Source organism: Zootoca vivipara, chromosome 12 (genome assembly GCF_965207765.1).
Source record: "Zootoca vivipara chromosome 12, rZooViv2.hap1.1, whole genome shotgun sequence".
NCBI lineage: Eukaryota > Metazoa > Chordata > Lepidosauria > Squamata > Lacertidae > Zootoca > Zootoca vivipara.
Window position 1 is genome coordinate 52,007,544 of NC_142595.1, and position 24,831 is coordinate 52,032,374.

A 24,831-nucleotide genomic window follows, 5' to 3' on the forward strand; every position below is an offset into this window, starting at 1 on the left:
CTATTACACATTAAAAGCCTCCCTGAACAGGGCTGCCTTCAGATGTCTTCTAAAAGTCTGGTAGTTGTTTTCCTCTTTGACATCTGTTGGGAGGGCGTTCCACAGGGCAGGCGCCACCACCGAGAAGGCCCTCTGCCTGGTTCCCTGCAACTTGGCTTCTCGCAACGAGGGAACCGCCAGAAGGCCCTCAGAGCTGGACCTCAGTGTCCGGGCAGAATGATGGGGGTGGAGACGCTCCTTCAGGTATACTGGACCGAGGCCATTTAGGGCTGTGTTTGCCAACCTGGTGCCCTCCAGATGTGCTGGGTCTGGTGGGAATTGTGGTCCTGCACATCTGGAGGCTGCCAGGTTGACAAAGGATGCCATACCAACGAACGTCTCAGGAAAGCTCTCCCCATCTGAGCTTTGCACGCGACTCCCAAATGAGTATCTCAAAACATACTGCGGAATCACACACAAACACCCCACCACCACCACCACCGAGCCCCTTTTGTGCAAATGTCTGTATCAATTTACACAAGGGGCGATGATTCCATTTTCTCCTTGCTGCTCCCCCCTCTCCCCCCTCCCCCCATGTTCTTTCTTTAGGGCAGGTTAAAAAATTGCAGTCATCCTTCTCTCTCATTCACCCCCCCACCCCACCCCCACCTTTCCTGGAAAGAAAGAGGGGAGAATTAATAAATAAACACACACACACACAAACACACCCATCTCCAAAAAGTGTCCCTTCCTGGCTGACATTGGGATGAATGGGGGTGTTGGATTGGGGGGGGGGAGATATCCGCTCTTTGCTGCTGGAATTCGGGTGTTGCAAGAGGTGGGTTAAGAAAAAATATTTTAGATAACCAATTCTCTCTCTCTCTCTCTTTCCCCCGTTCCCCTCCCAGCTGTGTGAGAAACCCCGGATCCAACGGAAATCCGTGCTTTTCCATGCCGGATACGCGGCTTGCAAAAGCTCTCTCTGGCCGCTGGAAAGGGGGAGGCGGGGGAGAGAGGAATGGGACCCGATGGTCACAGCAGTAGGGGAGGGAGAAGGATCTTTCGCGGTGGGGGGTGGGCTGGGGAAGGAGGAAGGAGGAAGAGCCTCTGCATCCTTCAGACCAAGACCTAACCTTGCCTTCTCTTCTGATTCAAGAATCCGGAGACACGTAAGTCTTTTTCTTTTGTTACAAAACCCCCTTTCCCAGTGGTGGGCATAACGTAGCCCAAGTTGCCGGCGGCGGCGGCTGGGGGCGGGGGGGGGGGCGGGGAGGAAAGGGAATATCTTGATGGGGGCTACCTGCTTCGTTCCTTCGGGGGCGTCTTCAGCTGGCAAAGGCAAGGAGGGCTCGGGTTTTTATTTTTCTGCCTTAACTAGGAAATATCCAAACCCACCCTCCTTTGCCAAAGCATGCGTCAAACCCATCCACAACAGCAGCAGCACCCCACTTCCTTTCTAGAATCTGGACGCAGAACCGTTTCCTTGAGTTTATGGGGGCTGGGGGGGGGGCGGTTTGCTCCTGGAAAGGTGGGGTGTCTCACCCCCCCCTCCATATGTTTCAGATACACATTTAGATGTTTCAGATATGATGGGGGGAAATATTCTATCTCCCCCCCCCCAAGAGCCTTCCTTCCCTTAGAGTCTCTTTGATTATGATTAATTATATATTTTTTATTTTTTTGCAACAGTTTTTGACTGCAGGAAGGGAGGAAAATGGTTGGCTGGCATAGAAGAGAGACAGCCATGAGGCTCAGACCAGCCGACAACGGAAGCCTTGCAATGCATTCCTAAGGAAACTGTTGGATCCTTATCCACACACACACACACAAACACGGAAAAACCCGCATTTGCACAAGGGAGAAAAAAGAACCCTGAAAACCCTGAACCCCACCGATTTCCTATCCGTTGTGAGTAAGTGGCCTCAAGGGGGTGATGACGCACATGGGGGGGGGTCAAGATCCTTGGAAGGGATGCGCTTAAAAGAGGCACCAATGACCCACCTCCATGGACCTGAAAAACATGGGTTTGATGGCTATTGACCCGGCTTGGGGTGTGTGGGATTTCTTTTTTTAAATGTGGGAGGGGGGGAGAGACTCTAGTCTGGAAAGCAGAATGATCAGATTTGCTCTCGGAGAACTGGACGGTGTAGAATTTTCATAGCAGCATTCTCCTAAAGTAGTGTCGCTGTCTTTGTATAATGTAAGGTCAAATGTTTCTGTGAGTGTATATGTATATTTGTGTGTGTGTGTGTAATGCTTTGTGTGAGGGGGAGAGATTTATTATATGCAAACCTCTTGGGATTGAGTAGTGCAAGAAAGCTGATATTCTAGCTTTCTCCAACCTGGTGCCCCCCAGCTGCTTTGGGCTACAACTCCCATCCTCCAGCTGAGAAGGCTGAAGAGAGTTGTAGAGCAAAAAAGCAGCTTGGACTGGAGGTCCCCAGAGCAATGGTTGCCCACCCTTGCCACTTCACACCAACAGAATCTCCTTGTGGAGATTCACCAAAGTCTTGGCCTGAACATTTTCCGGGAGCATCGCAGGAATTTGTTTATTTAAGTTGCGGCAGGGAGTTAATCTTCTCAGGGTCAGATTTAACCTGGCTGTATTTCAAAACACGTATTGAAATAAAAATATCCTCCCAGAGGTTGCGCATTTTAATAAACAAACCTGTGGTATTACCTTGCTAGCATAGAATCAGAATTATAGAGGAAGGGAACCCAAGGAAGGGCCATCTAGCTCAGCCCCCTGCAATGCAGGAATCGTGGCTGAAGAATCCGACGAATGGCCACCCAACCTCTCTACAAAACATCTTCTAAGGAAGGCTGAGTATTGCACATTTGAACAGATGCATAAAGAGCGCTGATAGATCGGGCAATTTTGTTTTTGTTTTAGTCCAGCATCGTGTGTGTGTGTGTGTGTGTGAGAGAGAGAGAGAGAGAGAGAGAGAGAGAGACTCATAGAATTGTAGAGTTCCCAAGGATCATTTAGTCCAACCCCCTGCAATGCAGGAATCTCAGCTAAAGCATCCATGACAGATGGCCATCCAACACAGTCCATGCTGCTAAAACAAAACACTGAGACTTTCTTATAGCCAAGGCTTTGCTGGAAGTCCTTAACCTTGTTGGCTCTGGAAACCTGTGAATATGTTTGTTGGCCGTCAGGCAAGGGTGGGTGGGTGCGTGGGTTGGATCAGTTCCCCAAACTGGGGAAAGGGTTATCCTCTGAGTCAAATGGTGAACCTGCAAGGTGCCATCTTTTCAGCCCAGTGGGCAGCCTTACAGGCTAAAACCCTCTTTCCCCTTCCCTGGTGCTGCATCTACATAATCTTGGGTGGCCAATAGGAAGCAAGGGGAGGGGTGTGTCAGTGGGTGGGGCATGTGAAGCCCAGCTTCCACTGGGGAGGAGCCAGCCAATCCTAACCCTCCTCTCTCTGTGTCTTCCCCATCTCCAGGTGGACAAGATGCTTTAGCCTCCTGACGCACCTCTTAGCGCCGTGTCAAGCTCCTCCCACCCCTTCGCAGCCATGCCGCCACGCCCCTCTTCCGGGGAGCTGTGGGGGCTCCACCTCATGCCCCCACGGATCATGGTGGACTGCTGCCTCCCCAACGGCATGATCGTCACGCTCGAGTGCCTGCGCGAAGCCACGCTTCTGGGCATCAAGCACGACCTTTTCAAGGAGGCCAGGAAATACCCGCTTTTCCACTTGCTGCAGGTGAGCCGACCCTGGGCAGCTAAGAAAATGGCAGGCTGGGAAAGGGAAAGCTTTGGCCCGCTCTGCAGGAGAGGGATTTAGTGAACCAGGAGCGAGGACCTCTGGCTTAGTAGACCACAACATTAAAATGAGTTCCCAGTGTGATGCAGCAGCAAAAAAGGCTAATGCAATTCTAGGTGGCATCAACAAAAGTCCAGTTCCGAAGTGAAGTAATAGTATCACTCTATTCTGCCATGGTCGATATCATTGGGCGACTCTGCATTATGAGAGAGGAAGGAAGAAAGAAAGACATAGAATGACAGAATCATACAATCACAGAATTGTAGAGTTGTAAGGGACCCCCCAAGGGCAATCTAGTCTAACCCCCAATAGTGTATCTGGGAAACAATTGGGTTAGGGAAGAAAGTCTACTGCATGGGAAGATGGGTCTCTGGGAGGTGTTCAGTGTCTCCCTTTGCTTCCCTACCCAGGAGGAATCTTCCTACATCTTCGTAGGGGTGACGCAGGAAGCCGAGAGGGAAGAATTCTTTGACGAGTCCCGGCGCCTTTGCGACCTCCGTCTCTTCCAGCCCATCCTGAAGGTCATTGAGCCAGTGGGAAACCGGGAGGAAAAGATCCTCAACCGGGAAATTGGTGAGTCTGAGGCCAAACTAGAGAAGGAGGGACAGTTCAGTGGTACCGAGAAGGCTTGATGGTCAAGTGTCCCTTCCCCCGCCACCTCCTTTGCTCCCAGGGTTTGCGATTGGGATGCCCATCTGCGAATTTGAGCTGGTCAAGGACCCTGAGGTGCAGGAATTTCGGCGGAACATCCTGTCGGTTTGCCGCGAAGCCGTGGAGACCCGGGGATCTGCGGGGCCCCCGAGTCAGGCTCTGTATGTCTACCCTCCCAATGTGGAATCCAGCCCAGAGTTGCCCAAACACGTGTACAGCAAACTGGACAAAGGTAAACAGGGGCTTTATTAAGGGCAGAGGGACAGGGATTGGGTGTGTTTCTATAGCATGCATTTAATTTTTATGATGGAGGGGTGAAATATTTTGGCAAGGAGGCATTGTTGTGTGTTTTTAAAATCTGGGGAAAGGAGAAATGTGGCCGGAGGAGAGATACCACTTCCCCCCTGAGTGAACCCAATTAGATTAATTTCCTGATGGCTTCCTAAAAAGCCATTTTGGACCATTTTAGGTTCAGGTCTTTGTGACCTGTTTCTGCTGTTAGTATTTGTGAGAACGGAAGTTCAGTTATGAGAGCACAAGGATATGCCCGGGGTTCAAATGTTACTGCATCTCCGAGGTCACCACTATCTCTCAGCCTTTAGCAACACTGTATCACATACAAGGTACTGGAGATTCCTATTGGAGGCCTCCTGGGGGAGCACAGTGTCCATAGAACCACTGCCCTGGGCATGGGGAATGGCACTGGCTTCGGGCCAGTGGCAACTTGCAAGGTGGTGTCAAAAGGCCCCAAAGGCAAGACCTGAGCACTTCCTTCTTCTCTCAGAGTTTTTCCCCACCACCAATTTGCTCAAGCCAGCCTTTGTGGTGGTGTGGGACTTGCCCCATTCCCGCTGCCCCCCCTCACTGACAAGAATTTGTTTTTAATTGTTACAAATTAAGTGGTGCCCATGCTGATGACAATACTTGCCTGTTTTTTCCTCTAAAACATTTATAAATGAAAAAAACAAAACACAACATCGAAATAGTTATTGAAAACAGTCCTTAAGAAAAATAATAAAGACCAAGTCACACACAATTGCCTTCTGAGAGAGGGAATGTCTTCATGTGAGGTTGAAGATTAGGCCAAGTAAGCCTCCTGAGGCAAGGTGTTCCCACACTGAGTCATTCTGACGAGAGAAAAGCCCCTGCTTGTGGGCTCCCCCCATTGAAGCACCTGGCTGGCTGCTGTGAGAACAGGATGCTGGACTAGAGGAGTCCAACTTTGGCGCAATCCAGCTGCTGCAGGGCTCTTCTGAAGTTTTTAAAAAATTATATTTATTTTTAAAAAATGTTTATGTACCACTACATCATAAAAAAATAACCAAAGTGGTTTACAACAATATTCACAATAAAAAAATACCATTAAAATTTAAAATCAACTATTGTGGAAACATGTTTTCTTAGTTGTCTGCATAAGCTGGTTGGCATAGAGGAGCTTGCAGCAGGAGTTTAAAAGCCAGCACAGAAGGTGCCTCTCTATTGGCAGAGAGTTCCACTGACATTAAAGGGATGCGGGTGGCGCTGTGGTCTAAACCACAGAGCCTAGGGCTTGCTGATCAGAAGGTCGGCGGTTTGAATCCCCGCGATGGGGTGAGCTCCCATTGCTCGGTCCCAGCTCCTGCCCACCTAGCATTTCGAAAGCACGTCAAGGTACAAGTAGATAAATAGGTATCGCTCTGGCGGGAAGGTAAACGGCGTTTCTGTGCACTGCTCTGGTTCGCCAGAAGCAGCTTAGTTATGTTGGCCACATGACCTGGAAGCTGTACGCCGGCTCCCTCGGCCAATAACACAAGATGAGTGCCGCAACCCCAGAGTCGTCTGCGACTGGACCTAAAGGTCAGGGGTCCCTTTACCTTTAAAGGCTCAGTTACCAAGACATCCTCACCAACGTGAGGAATAACTGATGGTGCTCCTGCAGATGATATCAGTGAACAAGCTGGGGTCGAAGGGGCCAGGCGGTCCTTGAAGTTGTTCAGGGTTTTGTAAATCATCGCAAGGACCTTGAGCCTGGCTTAGAGTAGCAGATGCACAGCCAGGGCAGGTTCTTTAACAATGGCGCCATGTGTCTTATGCCAGCAGCTTGGCTGCCTCATTCCACACCAGTTCCCGCACCCCTATTGCTTGTTGCTCCTCCTCCCCTAGCCTCCACACCCATGGCGCAGGACAGCCCTGTAGAGCAGGCCAGGCTGAGAGCTAGTGACTCCTCCTATTCCCTCTCACCCCCGCCTCCCCCCAGCCCGGCCACGCTGACCATGCGCTCTCTCTCTGTCTCTCCGCTGCACCATACCAGCTCACCCGAATGACAGTTCCTTGTCCTGCTTTTCCCCCCCACCCTCCTTCCGTCTCCTGAAGGTCGGATCATAGTTACCATTTGGGTTATTGTGTCTCCAAACAACGACAAACAGAAATACACCCTCAAGACCCCGCACGACGCGCTGCCGGAGCAGGTGATCGCCGAGGCCATCCGGAAGAAGACGCGGAGCATGCACCTGTCGCCGGAGCAGCTGCGCCTGTGCGTGCAGGAGTACCAGGGGAAGTACCTCCTCAAGGTGTGCGGCTGCGACGAGTACTTGCTGGAGAAATACCCGCTCAGCCAGTACAAGGTGAGGTGGGGGGAGCCCTTCCTGCCCACAGCCCTCCCTGCCTCCCTACCCCACCCCACTCACTCCCTTCTCTCTCCCTGCCCCCCCCAGTACATGAGGAACTGCATCACCATCGGCCGCCTGCCCCACCTGATGCTCATGAGCAAGGAGAGCCTCTACAGCCAGCTGCCGGCCAACGTCTTTGTGCTGCCCTCCTATGCCCGCCGCTCGGCCACCTCTTCCCACGTCAACGGAGATGTCCCCACCAAGTCGCTCTGGTCCATCAACAGCCTCCTGCGCATCAAGATCCTGTGCGCCACCTACGTCAACGTCAACATCCGGGATATCGATAAGGTTGTGGGGGGGGGGAAGGAGCAAGGGAAGCCAGGCGTCCGAGTTCCCCCAGGGAGGGAGTAGGGTGCCATGCAACTCATATTGCACAGACCGACTCCCTATTTATTTTTATATTTTTCATTTATTACATTTATATACAAAGCAAAACAAAGGGTGGCAAATTTTGCTAAATTTATTCTGTGGGAGGGTGGCTCCTTGGAGAGGAAGGCGTTAAGAGCAGGAGACCCCCAAACTCTTTCCTCTCTTCCTCTCAGGACTTATAGAATCATAGAATTGTAGAGTTGGAAGGGACCCTGAGAGTCACCTGGTCCAACCTCCTGCAATTCCGGAATCTCAGCTAAAGCATCCCTGATTCAGATAGCCACCCAACCTCTTAAAAACATCCAAGAAAGGAGAGTCCACAACCTCCTGAGGGAATCCATTCCACAGTCGAACAGCTCATACCGTCAGAAAGTTATTCCCAGTCTTTAGTCGGAATCTCCTTTCTTGTAACTTGTGTCCATTCAATCCCTTTCCAGATCTATGTCCGGACGGGGATTTTCCACGGCGGGGAGCCCCTTTGCGATAACGTCAACACGCAGCGCGTTCCATGTTCCAACCCTCGGTAACTGTAGCATAACTAACAGGGGAGCTGCCTTATACTGACGCAGGGTGTTTGGGGGTCCTCCTCGTTCAGAAGGGTCTTCATTGAAATCCGTGGATTTCAGAATTTCAGGCAGAGGCGTCTTTCCCAGCCCTGCCTAGAGATGCCATTGAGGATTCGACCTGGGACCCTTTTTGCATGCAAAGCTTATGCTGTACCTCTGAGCTACGGCCCTTCGCTGGTGGGGGAAGGAGAAAAGTCTGGGGATGAGGGGATCTGGAGCCATGAAGAGGGTGGCAGGGGTGAGTTTCCTTTGCAGCCCCCCCGTACTGAAACCCCACTCCCCCTCTTCCTCACTGCCAGGTGGAACGAGTGGCTGTCGTACGACATCTATCTCACCGACTTGCCCCGGGCTGCTCGACTCTGCGTTTCCATCTGCTCAGTGAAAGGCCGGAAAGGGGCCAAGGAGGTGAGCCCCCTCAGGGAGCAGGGATTTGGGATTTGCCCATGGTTTAATTCAAGGGTCAGCTGGATCACTTAGGAAGCTGCATGTGGACCAGGTGCTCTCCTACTGAGCTCTTCCTTAAGAAGAGAGCACAGCTGAGGATGTGCACAAGCCCTAGGCCATGGGTAGGCAAACTAAGGCCTGGGGGCCAGATCCGGCCCAATCGCCTTCTCAATCCGGCCCACGGACGGTCCAGGAATCAGCGTGTTTTTACATGAGTAGAATGTATGCTTTTATTTAAAATGCATCTCTGGGTTATTTGTGGGGTATAGGAATTCGTTCATTCCCCCCAAAAAAATATAGTCTGGTCCCCCACAAGGTCTGAGGCATGGTGGACTGGCCCCTTGCTGAAAAAGTTTGCTGACCCCTGCCCTAGGCCTTCCTCCACACCACAGCTACAGGTTAGGGCAGGGGTCCCCAGACTTACCGGGCTTCGGGCCGGTGCCCGCCACGCCGACCGCGCGGCGTGCCGGAGGGCAGGGGAGTGCGCACCCGTGCGCATGCGCACACACACTTACTGGCGCACTGGCGCGCTGCACCGGAAATGACCTCTTCTGGGTCGGGAGAGACCCATATGCATGCGCACAAAGGATTTTCAGCGATTTTTTCCTGATTTGGAAGATCGCCGCCGCGCTGCGCGCCATAAGAATGGGCGGCGGCGGCGGGTGGTGGGGGTCGTCGTGGGCCGGATTGGGAGGCCAATTGGGCCACATCCGGCCCGGGGGCCGTAGTCTGGGGACCCCTGGGTTAGGGGTCAGGCAGTTTCAGGAGCCCCAGCACCTCTTTTCTTTTGGGGAAATTAAGTTCAGCCTGCAAACCAAGACACCTGGATTGTCTGTGATGGGGAATCTTGGGAGGGGTGAGGTCTTCAACCGGCTGGTTGGGACACATTACAGAGTTCCGGCCCGATTCAAGGTGGGTTGCAGCAGCAGCCCTCCTGCCGTGCCAATAAATGTTTTAAAAAAGTAAGAAGTGGTTCTCCCAATACATGTTTGGGTTAAAGGTGGTCCCCAGTCTAAAAAAGGCTGAAGACTGCTGTTTGAGGGTCCGCTAGCCTAAGGGACGGAGACACTCTTTCTGCGCTCTGACTCAGTCCCCCATGGTCTCTCTTCCCCCTTGCCTAACAGGAACACTGCCCCCTGGCCTGGGGCAATGTCAACCTCTTTGATTACAAAGACACGCTGGTGGCTGGGAAAATGGCCTTGAACCTTTGGCCCGTTCCCCATGGCCTGGAGGATTTGCTGAACCCCATTGGAGTGGGGGGCTCCAACCCCAACAAAGTGAGTCTGCTAGTCAGCTTGTTGTTGTTGTTGTTGTTGTTGTTGTTGTTGTTGTTGTTGTTGTTGTGTTACTGCATTGCTTTTTGTCCAACTTAGGTTTTATTACTGTTTGTAGCCAGGGGCTATTACAATATTGACATAAAGTACATATTTGCAAAACACACATCATCAATCCAATTAGAATACAAATAAGCGGGCTTTAAAATGCTCCCCTTAACATGTAGCACTGATCTGAGTGAGAAAGGCCTCTATTTATCTTTTTTGGAGCTAGTGCAAATAAAGCGGCCTTTAACTAATGCGTGTTTCTGCAGCCACCTTATCTTAAAACCATCTGGTTGGCCTTCCAAGAAAGTCTGAAAAGGGAGAATAAAGGCTTGTCCCGCTCTTTCCAGGCACAGGTCCACGCTTAAAAGCTTTGTGTCCAAGCGCTTTTTGGTTTCTTTTGCCCTTTCAAAAACCCACTCTTTAGCGCTCAATCGGAACAAAAGTCGATTTGTGTTTACCATGGATCGTCATTTGCTCCAATTAAGCTTTAAAGGGTGGGTTTTCTCAGGGAGAGCTCTGGGGCAAAAAATAGGTGCTCAGACGAGGAGCTTTAAAGCATAGACCATGCCTGGAAAGAGCAGGGGAAAGGTAAGTGTGGACAAGCCCTAAACAGAACCTTTGGTAGGTTTAGAAATGATAATATAAGATATAGTGCACTACATCTTCAATTTGTTCTCCATAAGAGTACATAGAACCCTGTATGTACGCAGAAACTTTCCTTTACTAGCTCATTATAAAACCTGCTATCCAAAGTATCTCAGAGCAGCTTTGGGCCCCTCCAGCCATCCTTTTTATTCTGCATTCACAATGACTTGTGCTCATCATCATGGTGTCAGGGTATACACAAACTCGCTTTCAATACCATTCGCTCCTGCAAAAGGTCTCTGAGTTAACGAACTCCTTCGTTGCCAATTGGCACAGACCCCCCCCCCCGCAACTTCCTGTTAAAATCCTGCAACTTTTCATACTGGAAACATTAAAGAGGACCTTGTACTTGCCCTACATTTGTAAGATATTTGACGGATAAAAGAAAGTCCTTCACGCAGCGCATAGTTAAAATTATGGAACTCCTTCCCACAGGAGGCAGCGATGGCCACCAACTTGGATGGCCTTAAAGGAGGCTTTTGGTTTTCCCTTTGGGGTATCTGCGTGGCCACTGAGAGAACAGGATGCCGGGCTTGAATGGCCAAGGACCTGATCCAGCAGCTATTCTTAGGTTCTTACACACTTGCGACCTTACCACCTTTGCTTTCCTCTCCGTAGGAGACCCCGTGCCTTGAGCTGGAATTCACTTGGTACAGCCACACCGTCAAATTTGCTGATGCCACCGAGATAGAAGAGCATGCCAACTGGGCCATGTCCCGGGAGCTTGGGCTCAACTACTGCATGGTGGGACTGGTAAGAGACCCAACTCCATCGTAGGACTTTGCTGCGTGAAGCAGAAGCATCTGTTGGGGGGGGGGGAGAAATGGCTCTCGTGGGCAGAAAGAAAGGGGCATCGGACCTACTCAGATAGGTCTCCCTGTTCCATAGTTCTCACTTTCCTAGGCTTGGGGTGAAAAGACAAGGCAATGACACAGGACACATTAGCCTTCCCTAATTGAGTGCTGTCTGAATGTTGTTGGACTACAACTCCCATCAGCCTAGGGCTGATGGGAGTTGTAGTCCTCAACATCCAGGGCAGTGGGCAGTAGTGCCCCCTGGGGGGATTACTTAGGCACTAGGAGGCACGTGGCAGAGCAGCAGGAGGGCGCTGGAGGTGGAAATGACTACTAGAGTCTGAAAAGCTGGTGTCGCTGGATCGAGCTCGTCCATTTTGCTGAATTAATTAAACTTCATGTTTTTAACTGGATTTTGAATAAATGTGCAATTCATTGTTACTGTTTTGAATTTTATGGTGTTATTATCTCCCTTAGTATGTTGTGCAAACAGCAATACTGAATAGTACCTTTTGTAGGATAGAGGGCAAGGGGGGTGAGCTTTTATAGGCCCAAGGCTAGTTTGGAAACCACTGGTCTGGAGGGCACCAGGTTGGGAAAGGCTGGGGAACACATTAAGGCTTTTTCTTCTTCTTGCCAGATTAAAAAAAAAAATGCTGCAAGAGAAAACGAGAGAGAGAAGTTTCCTCGTTTCCATAGTGAAACCTTTCCTAGTCAAGAGATTAGATCTATATATATTTAGCTGAAGCACCTGGCAGGGAAACCAAATGTAGGACACATGGATACAAGGCCTTGGTTTGGCTGCTCAATTTGTTAACTTGCCTGGGATTGTTCCACTGCATAGGAAGCATCTCTGAGGCTACACATCTCTGATTTGGGAGGGGCTGGCCGGCCAAGTGATGGAGGGAGGGAGGGAGGGATGGGAAGGAGCCAAACTGGGGGTTCTGAACCAGGGTGATAACCTTCTGCTTCTGTTGCCTTCTTTGTCCAGAGCAACCGCCTGGCCCGGGACAGCTCCCTGGATGAGAGCGAGCTGGAGCAGCTGCGAAGCATCTGCAACCGGGACCCCCTTTCAGAGATCACTGAGCAAGAGAAGGACTTCCTGTGGCGACACCGGTGGGTGGGCGCCGGGGGTCCTGGGTGATCTCTGTAGCGGGAGAGGGCCTCGTGCCAGATTTCTCCACCTCCCTGCTAGATGAGCTTTACACATTCAAAGGGAGGGGTGACTTATTTGTTTAAACAAAGAACAAATGACACTGGACCAGGTATCCCCAAACTCGGCCCTCCAGATGTTTTGAGACTACAATTCCCATCATCCCTGACCACTGGTCCTGCTAGCTAGGGATGATGAGAGTTGTAGTCCCAAAACATCTGGAGGGCCGAGTTTGCCTATGCCTGCACTGGACCATCTTAAAGCAATGGGTGCCCGCAAAGCAGGCCTGCATTAAGACTGCATTTGTTAGCGGAATTAGTTTCAGTGGGTTAGCGCAGCAGATGGGATGTGGGGCAGGACTCCTGGATTCATGAGTGGTGAGAACAGGAGGGCTGGGTCCTGTCTATCCATCAGGGGTTCTTTAGCTGCAATTCATCTACTGCAGGGGGTTGGACTAAATGTCTCTTTGGCCCCCTTCTGACTCTACAGCCCTATGATTCTTCCCCCCCTTCCAGGCACTACTGTGTCAACATCCCAGAGACCCTCCCTAAATTACTGCTGTCTGTCAAGTGGAATTCACGGGACGAGGTGGCTCAGGTGAGACTAAGAGCTTTCTTGGGTGTCTCGCCAGAGGCATGGGCCACCTTCCCCCCTCAAAGCTCCTGGCTGGGATTGGATGATTTCCTGCAAATCCTTTCCCTTGTAACTTCCGACCTGTCTCTTCCTTCTCCCTCCGCAGATGTACTGCCTCCTCCGGGAATGGCCGCTGATTAAACCTGAGCTCTCCATGGAACTCCTCGATTGCAATTTCCCAGATCCGGTCGTGAGGGAGTTTGCTCTGAAATGTCTTGTGAAGGGCCTCACAGACGACAAGCTTTCCCAGTATCTCATCCAGCTGGTGCAGGTAACTCAGGCAGGCGCTGTTCCGTCTCTGGTGTTATTGGCCATGGTTGGCTTTTTAAAAATTGTTATCCTATTCATCATAAGTTGGCCTTGAATGCATGCTAAACAGAAAGAGGGATAGGAGTCGATAGACTAAATCAGACTTCGCCAACCTTGTGCCCTCTAGGCACTTTGGACCACAACTCCCATCAGCCCTAGCTAGCATGGCCGTGCAGAGATACAACAATGGGGATTTCTGCCTCTTGTGCACTTTTTGTCCTGGCAGGACCAACATGGCGATAGGGCAAGCTGCACTCCTTCCCTGGCTCTTTCTCTTTAATAATAATAATAATAATAATTTATTATTTATACCCCGCCCATCTGGCCGGGTCTCCCCAGCCACTCTGGGCGGCTTTCAACAAAAGAATAAAACACAATAATCTATTAAACATTAAAAGCCTCCCTGAACAGGGCTGCCTTCAGATGTCTTCGAAAAGTCTGGTAGTTGTTTTCCTTTTTAACATCTGTTGGGAGGGCGTTCCACAGGGCAGGCGCCAGCACCGAGAAGGCCCTCTGCCTAGTTCCCTGCAACTTGGCTTCTCGCAACGAGGGAACCGCCAGAAGGCCCTCGGTGCTGGACCTCAGTGTCCGGGCAGAATGATGGAGGTGGAGACGCTCCTTCAGGTATACTGGGCTGAGGCCGTTTAGGGCTTTAAAGGCCAGCACCAACACTTTGAATTGTGCTCAGAAACGTACTGGGAGCCAGTGTAGATCTTTCAAGACCGGTGTTATGTGGTCTCGGCGGCCGCTCCCAGCCACCAATCTAGCTGCCGCATTCTGGATTAGTTGTAGTTTCCGGGTCACCTTCAAAGGTAGCCCCATGTAGAGCACATTGCAGTAGTCCAAGCGGGAGATAACTAGAGCATGCACCACCCTGGCTAGACAGTCTGCAGGCAGGTAGGGTCTCAGCCTGCGTACCAGCATGGTACCCACAAGCTAGAAATAAGCACACACACCCCCTTTGACACCTTTGACTCTCCCCCTTGAAGGTTCTCAAGTATGAGCAATACCTGGACAACCCCTTGGCTCGCTTCCTGACTATGAAAGCCCTGACCAACCAGCGGATTGGGCATTTTTACTTCTGGCATCTCAAGTAAGTGCTGGGATGAGAGATGTGGAACTGATGGGTGTGGTGGGGATAATAGAAGTGGAGCTGAGCAGGAAGTTTGCAAGTGTTTGGGTCGGCCCTCAGGACTTGGGGCAGGACCTTTGTTCATGCTGGGCTGCGTACACACCATTCATTTAAAGCATCTGAATCACATGCCGCGCTGCGACATTTCATCGCAGCTCCCACTTGTGTGCTGTCACCATTATCGGCACCATCGCGAGCTCATTTGCATGCATGCAGCTTTTCCGTGTTAGAACCATGCTCAAAGCAGCTCACAGCAACATGCAGAATAAATGTTAACAGCATTTCAAGATACTGCGTTAATGGTTACAAAGCAGAATGCAACAAGAGCTCACACTAATATCAATCAATAGGGCAAAGAAACATTGAAGCAGTGCCTAACAATAAAATAAAAAACATCCAGATTGCAGCAGCAACAAATCCTCCCCCCCCCCGGCAGTGGGTGGGGAAAGGCAGGTGGAGGCCCGTGGGCCGGATGCGGCCCAATTGCCTTCTCAATCCGGCCCACGGATGGTCCAGGAATCAGCGTGTTTTTACATGAGTAGAATGTGTCCTTTTATTTAAAATGCATCTCTGGGTTATTTGTGGGGCATAGGAATTCGTTCATTTCCCCCCCCCCCAATATAGTCCGGCCCACCACATAGTCTGAGGGACGGTGGACCGGCCCACGGCTGAAGAAGGTTGCTGACTCCTGCCCTTGATGGTTCCAGCAGACTCTCCCCATAGCAATGTGCTGTAGTGCCACTGAGCTACTATCCCTCCCCAGTCCTAGAAACATAGAATTGTATGGTTGTCCAACCCCCTGCAATGCAGGAATCACGACTAAATATTCCATAACTGATGACCATCCAAGAAAGGAGAGCCTGCCACCTTGCAAAAGAGTCCCGTTTCAGTGCGACGGTCACAGGAATCAAGCTGGCGTGGGTCTTTCAGAACGGGCTGGGTTGGGAGTAATGGGCTCTGAGTCGGAACTTTGTTGCCTCCCGCAGGTCAGAGATGCACAGCAAGCCTGTCTCTCAGCGCTTTGGGCTGATGCTGGAGGCCTTTTGCCGGGGCTGCGGGATGTACCTCAAGCACCTGAACAGGCAGGTGGAGGCCATGGAGAAACTCATCAACCTCACCGACATCCTCAAGCAAGAGAAGAAAGACGAGACACAGAAGGTACCTGCCTTGGACCCCCAAGTTGCATTCCAAGCCACACTGCTGCTCATTGCCTCCACAACGAGAAAGCCAAATAGAGCCCAACACACACACTCATTCAGAGGGGTTAAGTCCAGGACTTGCGTTCTGGGGGAGAAGGTGGAGGGGGGTGGGTGTAATGAAATCCACAAACCTCACGCCCCACTTTTAGCCAAATAACCTTGCTCCACCTGCCTGTAGCCTTCTAAAAACTGCCTAAAGAGGCTGTCACAAAAGCCAAGGAGGGCGTCCTAAAAGCCCTCTCTGCTTCCTTGCTGTAACTCAAGCACTGGGCCAGACTGCTCTCCTCTTTCCTGAGTAGGCAAACCAAGGAGAAAACCCAAGGACTTTAAACAGCAACAATATTTGTGGCACCTTGAATGTTTTAACAAATTCATTACAGCCATAAGCTTTTTGGGGCTTTGTCCATGAAAGGTGGTGCTGTGATACAGCTGTAATAATACACCAATGTTGGAAGATTGAGGGCAGATCAAAGAAAAGGCCTTCCTGCAGCGCATCGTTAAATTATGGAGATTGCTCCTACAAGAGGCAGGGGTGGCCACCAACCGAGATGGCTTTGAAAGGGGACTGGACAAATTCATGGAGAAGGAGGAGAGGGCTATCGATGGCTACTTACCAGGATGGTTATGCTCTGCCTCCTCAGTTGGAGGCAGCAAAGCTTCTGAATACCAGTTTCTGGAAACAGCAGGACAGGAGAATTGCTTGTGTGCTCAGGTCCTGCTTGTAGTAGTAATAATAATAATAATAATAATAATAATAATAATAATAATAATAATAATAATAATAATATACCCCGCCCTCCCTGGCCAAAACCGGGCTCAGAGCAGCTAACATCAAGTGTATAACACACTAACATAAAATCAGGCAATCAATTAAAATGCATCCTAAAATCAGATCAGGATCAGAATAAAATCCAGTATGGCAACCTGCAGATTAGGGTTGGGAACCTTAAATGCTTAAATGTAAAGCTAAGACGTCCCTTTTCACTTGCTACACACAATCCTCCCTAATGGGCACAGGTTAGAAAAAGGCGGGGGGACAACGATTGTACCACAGCAGGCCCGATAAGAACCTCATGAACACAGTTGTCTTCCTGTCACCATCCTGGGTTTTTGCTGGAGCAGAACTGTGGAGAAGGGCCAAAAAAAGAGAAGTATTTGCTCCATCAACAAAACATAAGCAGATAATATACTATTGCTGTAGAAAAGTGCCTATACCTATTGTGGGTTTCCCATTGGGGCATCTGGGTGGCCACTGTGAGAACAGGATGCTGGACTAGATGGGCCATAGGCCTCATCCAGCAGGGCTGTTTTCATGTTCTTAGTCTTTAAGGTGCCACAAGACCCATTTTGGCTGCAGCAGATTAACCCAGCTCCCCCTCTGGGAAAATTCATCTGTGGTTGATTTTCCAAACAGAAGAGGTTCTGGGGCTCAGACCTGCATGGAAGCAGACGCACTTCCCATTGTGTGTGAGTGGCTGGGCTTACTGCAGCTGTGTACGGAGATGCTTTGCAGAAGCTCAGGGGCTCTTTCTCTTTCTCTCTCTGTCCCCACTCTCCTCCCCCCCTCCTCCCAAGATGCAGATGAAGTTCCTGGTGGAGCAGATGAGGAGGCCAGATTACATGGAGGCACTTCAGGGCTTCATCTGTCCCCTCAACCCAGTGCACCAGCTGGGCAACCTCCGGTGAGACCAAGGGGAAGGTTTTGGCCATTTAAAGCAGTGGGGGTGGGAAGTAGGGGGCAGGAAAGGGACCCGGACTCCTGGGTCCCCTGGAAGAGGGCTGGTGGCATGGGGACAGCTCAAAGCAGCCTCTGAGCACACAGCTGTGACCAGATATTCCTTCTGCTCCAGATTGGATGAGTGCCGGATCATGTCTTCAGCCAAGCGCCCCTTGTGGCTCAACTGGGAGAATCCCGACATCATGTCCGAGCTGCTCTTCACAAACCACGAGATCATTTTTAAAAATGGAGATGGTGAGCTGCAGAGTGGGAGGGAAGCTCAGGGATGGATGAGGGGGAGAGAGAAGAGCTGGGAGCATTGCTTGCTGAGGGGAGCCAACAGGCCCTCCATCAGAGGGGAGGGGAACCCTTTTCATCCCGAGGGCCACATTCCCCTTTTGGAAACCTCCCGAGGGCCACGTGCAAGTTGTGGACGGGGCCAGAGGCAAAAGTGGATGGAGCAGTGAATGTAAGTTTCACCTTCGTACCATAGACTAGTTTCTACACAAATTCACACACCCCTCTCTGTCCTCCATCCAGGCAAGCCAGGAGCAAGTGAGGGAGTTTGGGGAGAGGCAGATACGAGTGGTTTGGAAGGCTACATTCAGCCCTTAGGACCAAGCTTCCTGAACCCCTTTGCTCCTTCAGATAGCACCCGTTCAGTTGTTCCCCAGAGGGGCTTGTGTGGAGCATGATGGGAAAATCCACTGTCCACAACATCTTGTAGCCAGGCACTTAGGCAGATCTTTTCTCCAACTGTTTGTTGTTGTTGTTGTTGTTTAGTCGTTTAGTCATGTCTGACTCTTCATGACCCCATGGACCAGAGCACGCCAGACACTCCTGTCTTCCACTGCCTCCTGCAGTTTGGTGAGACTCATGTCTGACAATCATGTCCATCTGTTTATATACCCTTAAAAAACCCCAAAGCCCCAAGCCTTCAGGTAACACCCAGTGGCTGCGAGTTACTTCCAGTGCAAGTGTTGGCATCTTTTTCATACATTTATATGCGGTTCGATGGCAAAATGGTCTCTAAGCAGTTTGCAAACTGTATAGAAAACAGTTGACGAAACTGAAAAACTACAGTACCAATGAGAACAATAAAAATCCCCCCCAAAGCAAAAAGCCTTTTTTGTGGGAAAGAATATTAAGTCAGGGATCTGCTCCCTCTTCACACACCTTTTTTTCTTGCCAAGGCCCAGCCCAGACAGCCATCTGACTCTCACCCAAGGACACACCTCTCCGTGGTACTGCTTCCCTTCAGCAAGGAATGCCAAGCTCAAAAAGAATACTCAGAATTGATATACACAAATATACATATACATAATATACACAAAAATAAGAACCTAACTTGAAGTGGGGTGGGACATTCTCACCCTTGCTTCCACCCCAAAGAATTCTCTTTGGTGTCATGTCATGCCCCTTTGTTGTCGTCCCCTTCTGGAGTTTCCCCTTCCATTTTAAGGAAGAGACACGCCAGGGCCCATGATTTCCTCTCTCCTCTCGGCTATTTTTTCTCCCCGCATCAGCACCAAAGCTCACACCCACACGCCCAGCCTCTCAGCCCATCAGAGGACAGCTCACTCCCGACCACTCCAGTCGCCTCTTTATTTTAATAATCTCCTCTGTGATCCCCAGACCTCCGGCAAGATATGTTGACTCTGCAGATCATCCGCATCATGGAGAGCATGTGGCAGAGCCAAGGACTGGACCTCAGGTAGCGTTAAGGCAACGTGTCATGGGGTGGTGCTTTCATCCTCATTTGGACCTTTGCTTTAAAAACAAGTGAATTCCCTTTTGCTGGAGAACACACACACTGCCTCAAGTCCAAAAGTGTCTAGGTGTGTTCCAGAAGTGCTGTTTTTAGAGGTGAGGTTGCAGACTATTCATGGGTTGGTTTTAAGTAGAGTCGGGGTGCCAGGCTACAAACAGCTGCACCCTCCCTGCCACCAAGAAGGGGTCCAGCGAGAAATCCTTATCGAAACAGCAACCATTTGGACTGTGGGTGGGTATGAAATCCAGCAACCAGAGACTCTCAAGGCTGCCCTTGCATGTTGCGGCCTCTGCAGCCACCCCCTGGACTACGATGCCCATCAACCTGAGCCAGTGGGGCTGGTGGGCATTGTAGTCCAAAACACCTGGAGGGGGCCAGGTTGGCAAAAGCTGGAGTAGATTATCCTGTGCTCAATGGCCAAAGAGTCCAGTATGACTTTAAAAAATTGTGCAAAGATTAAAAGCCAGAGCAAAACCAAAATGGAATGAAACCCCAAAAGCACACTCACACATACAAAGGTCAGGTCTTAGGAATCCCATGCGCTGGAAGAGGCCGCAAATATTTAAAACCCTCCGAATTAGGGGGCAAAGTCCTGGGTTAAAGGGAAATATGTTTATTTTGCCTGGTGCTTCTTTCCGCACACCTTGCATAATTTTATATGCCTCTCCTGTGTCTCTAAATTTTAAAAAGCCCCCAAATGGTGTAACCTCTCCACTTAGCGGAGCTGCTCCATCATCTGTATCATTTTGGCTGCCTCCACATGGACTGGTTGAAAGCCATTCCGTCCCACATGTGCGGAGACAGCCTTTCATTTATTTCATTTATATGCTGCTTTTCCCTCCAAGGAGCTCAAGACGGCATGTACATTGTTCTCCCCCTCCTCATTTAATCCCCGCAGTGACTGGCCTCCAAGGCCACACCCAGTGAGCTTCATGGCCTTCTGGTGGAGATTCGAACCCTACCCTCCCAGGTCCCAGCCCAACACTCTAATCACTGAACCACACTGGCTCACACTGGATTGGACCCAAGGTCTCTCTCACTCGGGATCCTTCTTCCCCCCCAAAGGGGTGCCCACAAGCAGGAGGATGCGAAGGCCACAGCCCTCTCCCCCAGTTTCTCCCCAATGATTGGTATTCAGAGGTAGGCTGGCCCTAAACCTGGAAGCTCCATTTAGCCACCCACTGGTAGACTTTCTGACCTCCCATGACTGTGCCTAACCCCCCCCCCCCCCGTTTTCCCCTGAGCAATCTCAGTCTTTTGCAGGATGCTGCCCTATGGCTGCCTCTCCATTGGGGACTGCGTGGGCCTCATCGAGGTGGTGAAGAGCTCCCACACCATCATGCAGATCCAGTGCAAGGGTGGCCTCAAGGGGGCGCTGCAGTTCAACAGCAACGCTCTGCACCACTGGCTGAAGGACAAGAACAAGGGAGAGGGGTCCGTACTGTCACTATTATTTGCTCCATCCCTTACCTGCCCCTCACCATAGGGTCCCAGGGTGGGTCGCAGCAATTTTTAAAGATGCAGCACCGAACTCAGTTCGAAGCAAATGAGGGCCACTTTTTAAGTGGGTCCTCAAAATAGGTGCATCTTGCATGATGCACCTGCATTGCTGGTGTTTCCTGCTTGGCAGGGGGTTGGACTGGATGGCCCTTGTGGTCTCTTCCAACTCTAGGATTCTATGATGAAGGCCTGGGCAAAATGGTGCGTCTTCAGCAGATGAGGAAAGCTGTACAGTGAAGGTGCCATGCGCCTCTGTGGGGAGGGAGTTCCACAGCCAAGGGCTCACCATAGAGAATGCCTGGCCGTAGCTCCATGGCAGACCACTTGCTTGGCATGCAGAAGGTCCCGGGTTCAACCCCCAATGACATCTCCAGGTAGGGCTGAGAGAGGATCCCTTTCTGAAACTCTGGAGAGCTGCTGCTGCCAGTCAGGGTGGACAATATTGAGGTAGATGGACCCCAATGGTATGGCACAGTATAAAGGCCCAAAATTATGAGGGTGGTAGAACTACCAAGAGAGCCCGCTTTGCTGATATTAACACTTGATAGGGGCTGCAGGGAAGGAGGAAGAGGGGGCCTTCCAGCTATTTGGGGCCTGAGTCACTTTGGGCTTTAAACACGAATCCGAGAACCAGGAATTGGGCCCAGAAAGAAACCAGCAGGGTGGTGGTGGTGGCCAGCTGTGGGTCAGGAAGAAGTGTGGGCTTTTGTGGGTCTTGCTCCCCACCAGGAAGAGAAGGACTGGGAGGTTTGAGACAGGTCTTTCTATGGCGCAGGACAAAAGTTGTCAGCGTTCCAGGAGTTGTGGGGAGAATTTTCTAAAAGGGCTTTGGGATCCATGAGGGGCATGAAGCATGGATACCAGAGGAGTTATGGGGTCTGCTGCAGGGACTGGGGTGGGGTAATGAGGAGGAAGGGCTGCCATAGCTCATAGCTTCTGCACGCAGAAGGTTGTAGGCTCAGTCCCTGGCCTCTCCGCATAGGGCTGGGAAAGATTCCCTGGAGAGCCACAGCTGCCAGTCAGGGTAGACAACGCTGAACAAGACGGACCAATGGTCTTACTCAGCATAAGGCGGCTTCCCACGCTGCTAATACTGGTGTGTGAAGAGCTCAGCCCAGGCCCTTTGTGCTAACGTTTCCCCCCTTCCTGGATCCAGCTATGACGCTGCCATTGACCTATTCACACGCTCCTGCGCCGGTTACTGCGTCGCCACCTTCATCCTGGGCATCGGGGACCGCCACAACAGCAACATCATGGTCAAGGACGATGGGCAGGTGAGTGGTTTTCTGTGCACAAATGCGCACACTTCCCTCCCACCCACAGCCTTTGTCCCAGGAAGACAAGCAGCAGTGACAAATCCCTCCCCTTCTCTCTCTCTCTCTCTCTCTCTCTCTCTCTCTCTCTCTCTCTCTCTCTCTCTCTCTCTCTCTGCCACCTCGCTGCCTTCCCCGCCAGCTGTTCCACATTGACTTTGGCCATTTCCTGGACCACAAGAAGAAGAAGTTTGGCTACAAGCGGGAGCGAGTCCCCTTCGTCCTCACCCAGGACTTCCTCATCGTCATCAGCAAAGGGGTGCAGGAATGTACCAAGACCAAAGAGTTCGAGAGGTAGGAGATGGGGAGCCTTTGGACACACGTCTCCCGATAACTTGCCGGGAAACCCTTCACTTCCCCTGAAAACAACACAAATTTGGCATCCTTCACCCACAGCATCACTCAAAATCTAGGAATCTGGCTTCCCCAGACTCCCTTCCCCCAAACCACAGAGACAAGGACTCCCTCCCCCAATTGTCTGTTGTTTAGTTGTGTCTGACTCTTCGTGACCTCATGGACCAGAGCACGCCAGGCACACCTGTCTTCCTCCCCCAATTACACCCCTCTTTTCAAGAATGGCATCACTTCTGCAGCGTTCAGCTGTGTGCAGGAGACACACACACACACACACACACACACACACACACACACACACACACACCATGAACTGGGACTTCACACACACACCTGCCTTTGCAGCAAACACTGGTTTTCCTCACCAGTTTGCTCCTCCCTTCTACTTTTCCCCTTGCACACTTATACACTTGATCTGAGAACGCAAGAGCCTGGCTGCTGGATCAGGCCCAAGGGACTTCCATCCAATCCAGCATCCTGTTCTTGCAGCGGCCAACCAGATTCCCCAAAGGGAAACCCACATTCAGGACCTCACAGCCACAGGGACACACTCCCTGCTTGTGATTCCTAGAGCTATCCTGCCTCTGACCACGGAGGGAGAACATAGCCATTGTGGTTAACAGCACAGATCATCTCTTACAGCTTTTCCCTCTAGGTATTAAAAAAAAAACATAAGTTCCAATCTACATTTGAGAGAATGTTCAAAGATCACATCTTTTAATTCCAAATGTATCTTGAACGACAGACTAGAGCAGAGCTTTCCGAACTGGGCATTGCGCCACATTAGTGTGTTGGCTGCAGTGTGCTGGTGTGTCTCGCGAACGCTCCCTGCGCTCCCCCTGGGGCTGGAAAGGGGTTAGTTTAACCTCCTGTTTGCTAGTAAAACTGAATCACTGTGTCGCAAAATGCTGCATGTCTAAAAAGTGTGTCACCAACATGAAGAGTTTGGAAAGCTCTGTGCTAGACGCACATGTATACACACAAACTTCAGAATTCAGAAATATTCCAAAGCATTCTGCCTCCAACAGTGCAAGGCAGAGCACAGTCATCCTGGCTAGTAGTCATTGCTAGCCTCCTCCTCCTCCTCCATGAATTAGTCTAACCACCTTTTAAAGCCATGTAAGTCGGTGGCCACCATTGCCTCCTGTGGCAGGGAGTTCCACAGTTGTAACAACATGCTGCATGATGAAGTCTTATCTGCCCTGAATCTCCCAACATGCAGTTTTGATGTAACGCCCTCCTCCCTCTGCTTCTCCCTTCCAGGTTCCAGGAGATGTGCTACAAGGCCTACCTGACCATCCGCCAGCACGCCAACCTGCTCATCAACCTCTTCTCCATGATGCTGGGCTCGGGGATGCCGGAGCTGCAGTCGTTTGACGACGTGGCCTACCTGCGCAAGACCCTGGCGCTGGACAAGTCCGAGCAAGAGGCGCTGGAGTACTTCACCAAGCAGATGAACGAGGCCCACCACGGTGGGTGGACCACCAAGATGGACTGGATCTTCCACACCATCCGCCACATGCCCCTGAGCGAGGCCGGCCACGACTGAGAAGGACCCTCTGCCACCAGGAAGAGAGGAAACGCTGGCCCTTGAGAGTAGCAAGAGAGAGGCCAAGCGCCGTCGGGGCTACCAAGGCAAGGGGGGGGGGAGCCCTGTGTGAACTCGGGCAACCAGGTTCTTGATCCCCTCACGGGACCAGCAGGGAGGGGATCCAGGAGCGCTGATGTGCCTTGCAGGACGCGAGGAAGGGAGGAAAAGGAGGGGAGAGGGTCGCCCACCCCCTGCACTGGGGGTAAGGGATCTTGAGGTTGAGAGAGGTTGGGGGCAGGAAGCGGAGACCAGGCACCCAGCCTTCCAGTTCCCTTCTGCAGGTAGGAGGGGGGCAGGCATGGAAACGGACCCTTTTTCCTCCCAGAAGTGTGTGTGTTTTTCTCACCCTTTCACCAAATTTGAAATTCTCTTTCCCGCTTTTTATTTTAGGGGCTAAAACAGGAGACACACTTCCGCTCTGCCCTCCAGGCAGGTTTATACTTGAATTGCCCCCACTGCCCTTCTCTCCCCCTCCTTGGCAGAAAACGGCGAGAGGGAGCTGGAGAGGGGAGTGGGGTCAAGGGGAGGGGATTTTACTGTGGGGGAAATGGGCAGAAAGTGGCAATACTTGAAAAAAAAATGTCCAGGGTTGGAAAGGAGACAAAAAAAATATGATTATTTTCTCTCTCTTTTTTTTCAAATAAAATTTTGAAAAAGAGAGTATTGGTTGGAAATGGAAAACGAGAATAGCAGTAATTCCAACTTGGATTACAAAGGCTTTAGGAATTGCCTTATGTGAAGCAGTTCATTGAGTTAATTCTGTGCAAAGGAGGACACAGTTCTTTCTGTCTGCCCCGAACCTCCTGCCTGTGCATCTCACAGCACGACCCCCAAGTTCTAATAATGAGGGGGGGGGGCCAGGAAAACCACCTCTCTCTGCCCCACAAATGATGTCCGGAGCATGTGCTGTCTGGGGCTGATGGGAGTTGTAGTCCAAAATGTCTGGAGGGCCCCTAGTCAGCAAATGC

The 24,831-nt window shown here is 51.1% G+C and overlaps 1 protein-coding gene across 6 annotated transcripts; it reads left to right on the forward strand.

Annotated features, from left to right (window-relative positions):
- Positions 1 to 922: 922 nt before the first annotated feature.
- On the forward strand, positions 923 to 24,521 carry LOC118095035 (phosphatidylinositol 4,5-bisphosphate 3-kinase catalytic subunit alpha isoform). 6 transcript variants are annotated; one of them, XM_035135903.3, is made up of 23 exons: positions 923 to 1,148; positions 1,669 to 1,891; positions 3,432 to 3,692; positions 4,163 to 4,325; positions 4,426 to 4,635; positions 6,756 to 7,006; positions 7,097 to 7,339; positions 7,858 to 7,943; positions 8,286 to 8,391; positions 9,555 to 9,707; positions 11,016 to 11,150; positions 12,183 to 12,307; positions 12,860 to 12,941; positions 13,084 to 13,248; positions 14,276 to 14,379; positions 15,405 to 15,576; positions 17,193 to 17,299; positions 17,468 to 17,589; positions 18,970 to 19,048; positions 20,369 to 20,539; positions 21,762 to 21,879; positions 22,061 to 22,212; positions 23,536 to 24,521. In XM_035135903.3, the coding sequence occupies exons 3-23, from the start codon at positions 3,504 to 3,506 to the stop codon at positions 23,819 to 23,821; spliced, it is 3,219 nt and encodes a 1,072-aa protein (XP_034991794.1). In that variant the 5' UTR covers positions 923 to 1,148; positions 1,669 to 1,891; positions 3,432 to 3,503; the 3' UTR covers positions 23,822 to 24,521. The 6 variants fall into 6 exon arrangements, with proteins under 6 accessions (XP_034991794.1, XP_034991795.1, XP_088511743.1 ...); XM_035135904.3 differs by having other exon boundaries at positions 17,199 to 17,299; XM_088655617.1 differs by having other exon boundaries at positions 6,809 to 7,006.
- Positions 24,522 to 24,831: the final 310 nt, after the last annotated feature.

Bases quoted from the DNA above. Each gene is read 5' to 3' on its own strand.
- LOC118095035 (XM_035135903.3), top strand. From the start codon at position 3,504: ATGCCGCCACGCCCCTCTTCCGGGGAGCTGTGGGGGCTCCACCTCATG. The intron at 7,340-7,857 runs GTTGTGGGGGGG...ATCCCTTTCCAG, and splicing joins ACATCCGGGATATCGATAAG to ATCTATGTCCGGACGGGGAT. The intron at 21,880-22,060 runs GTGAGTGGTTTT...CTTCCCCGCCAG, and splicing joins TGGTCAAGGACGATGGGCAG to CTGTTCCACATTGACTTTGG.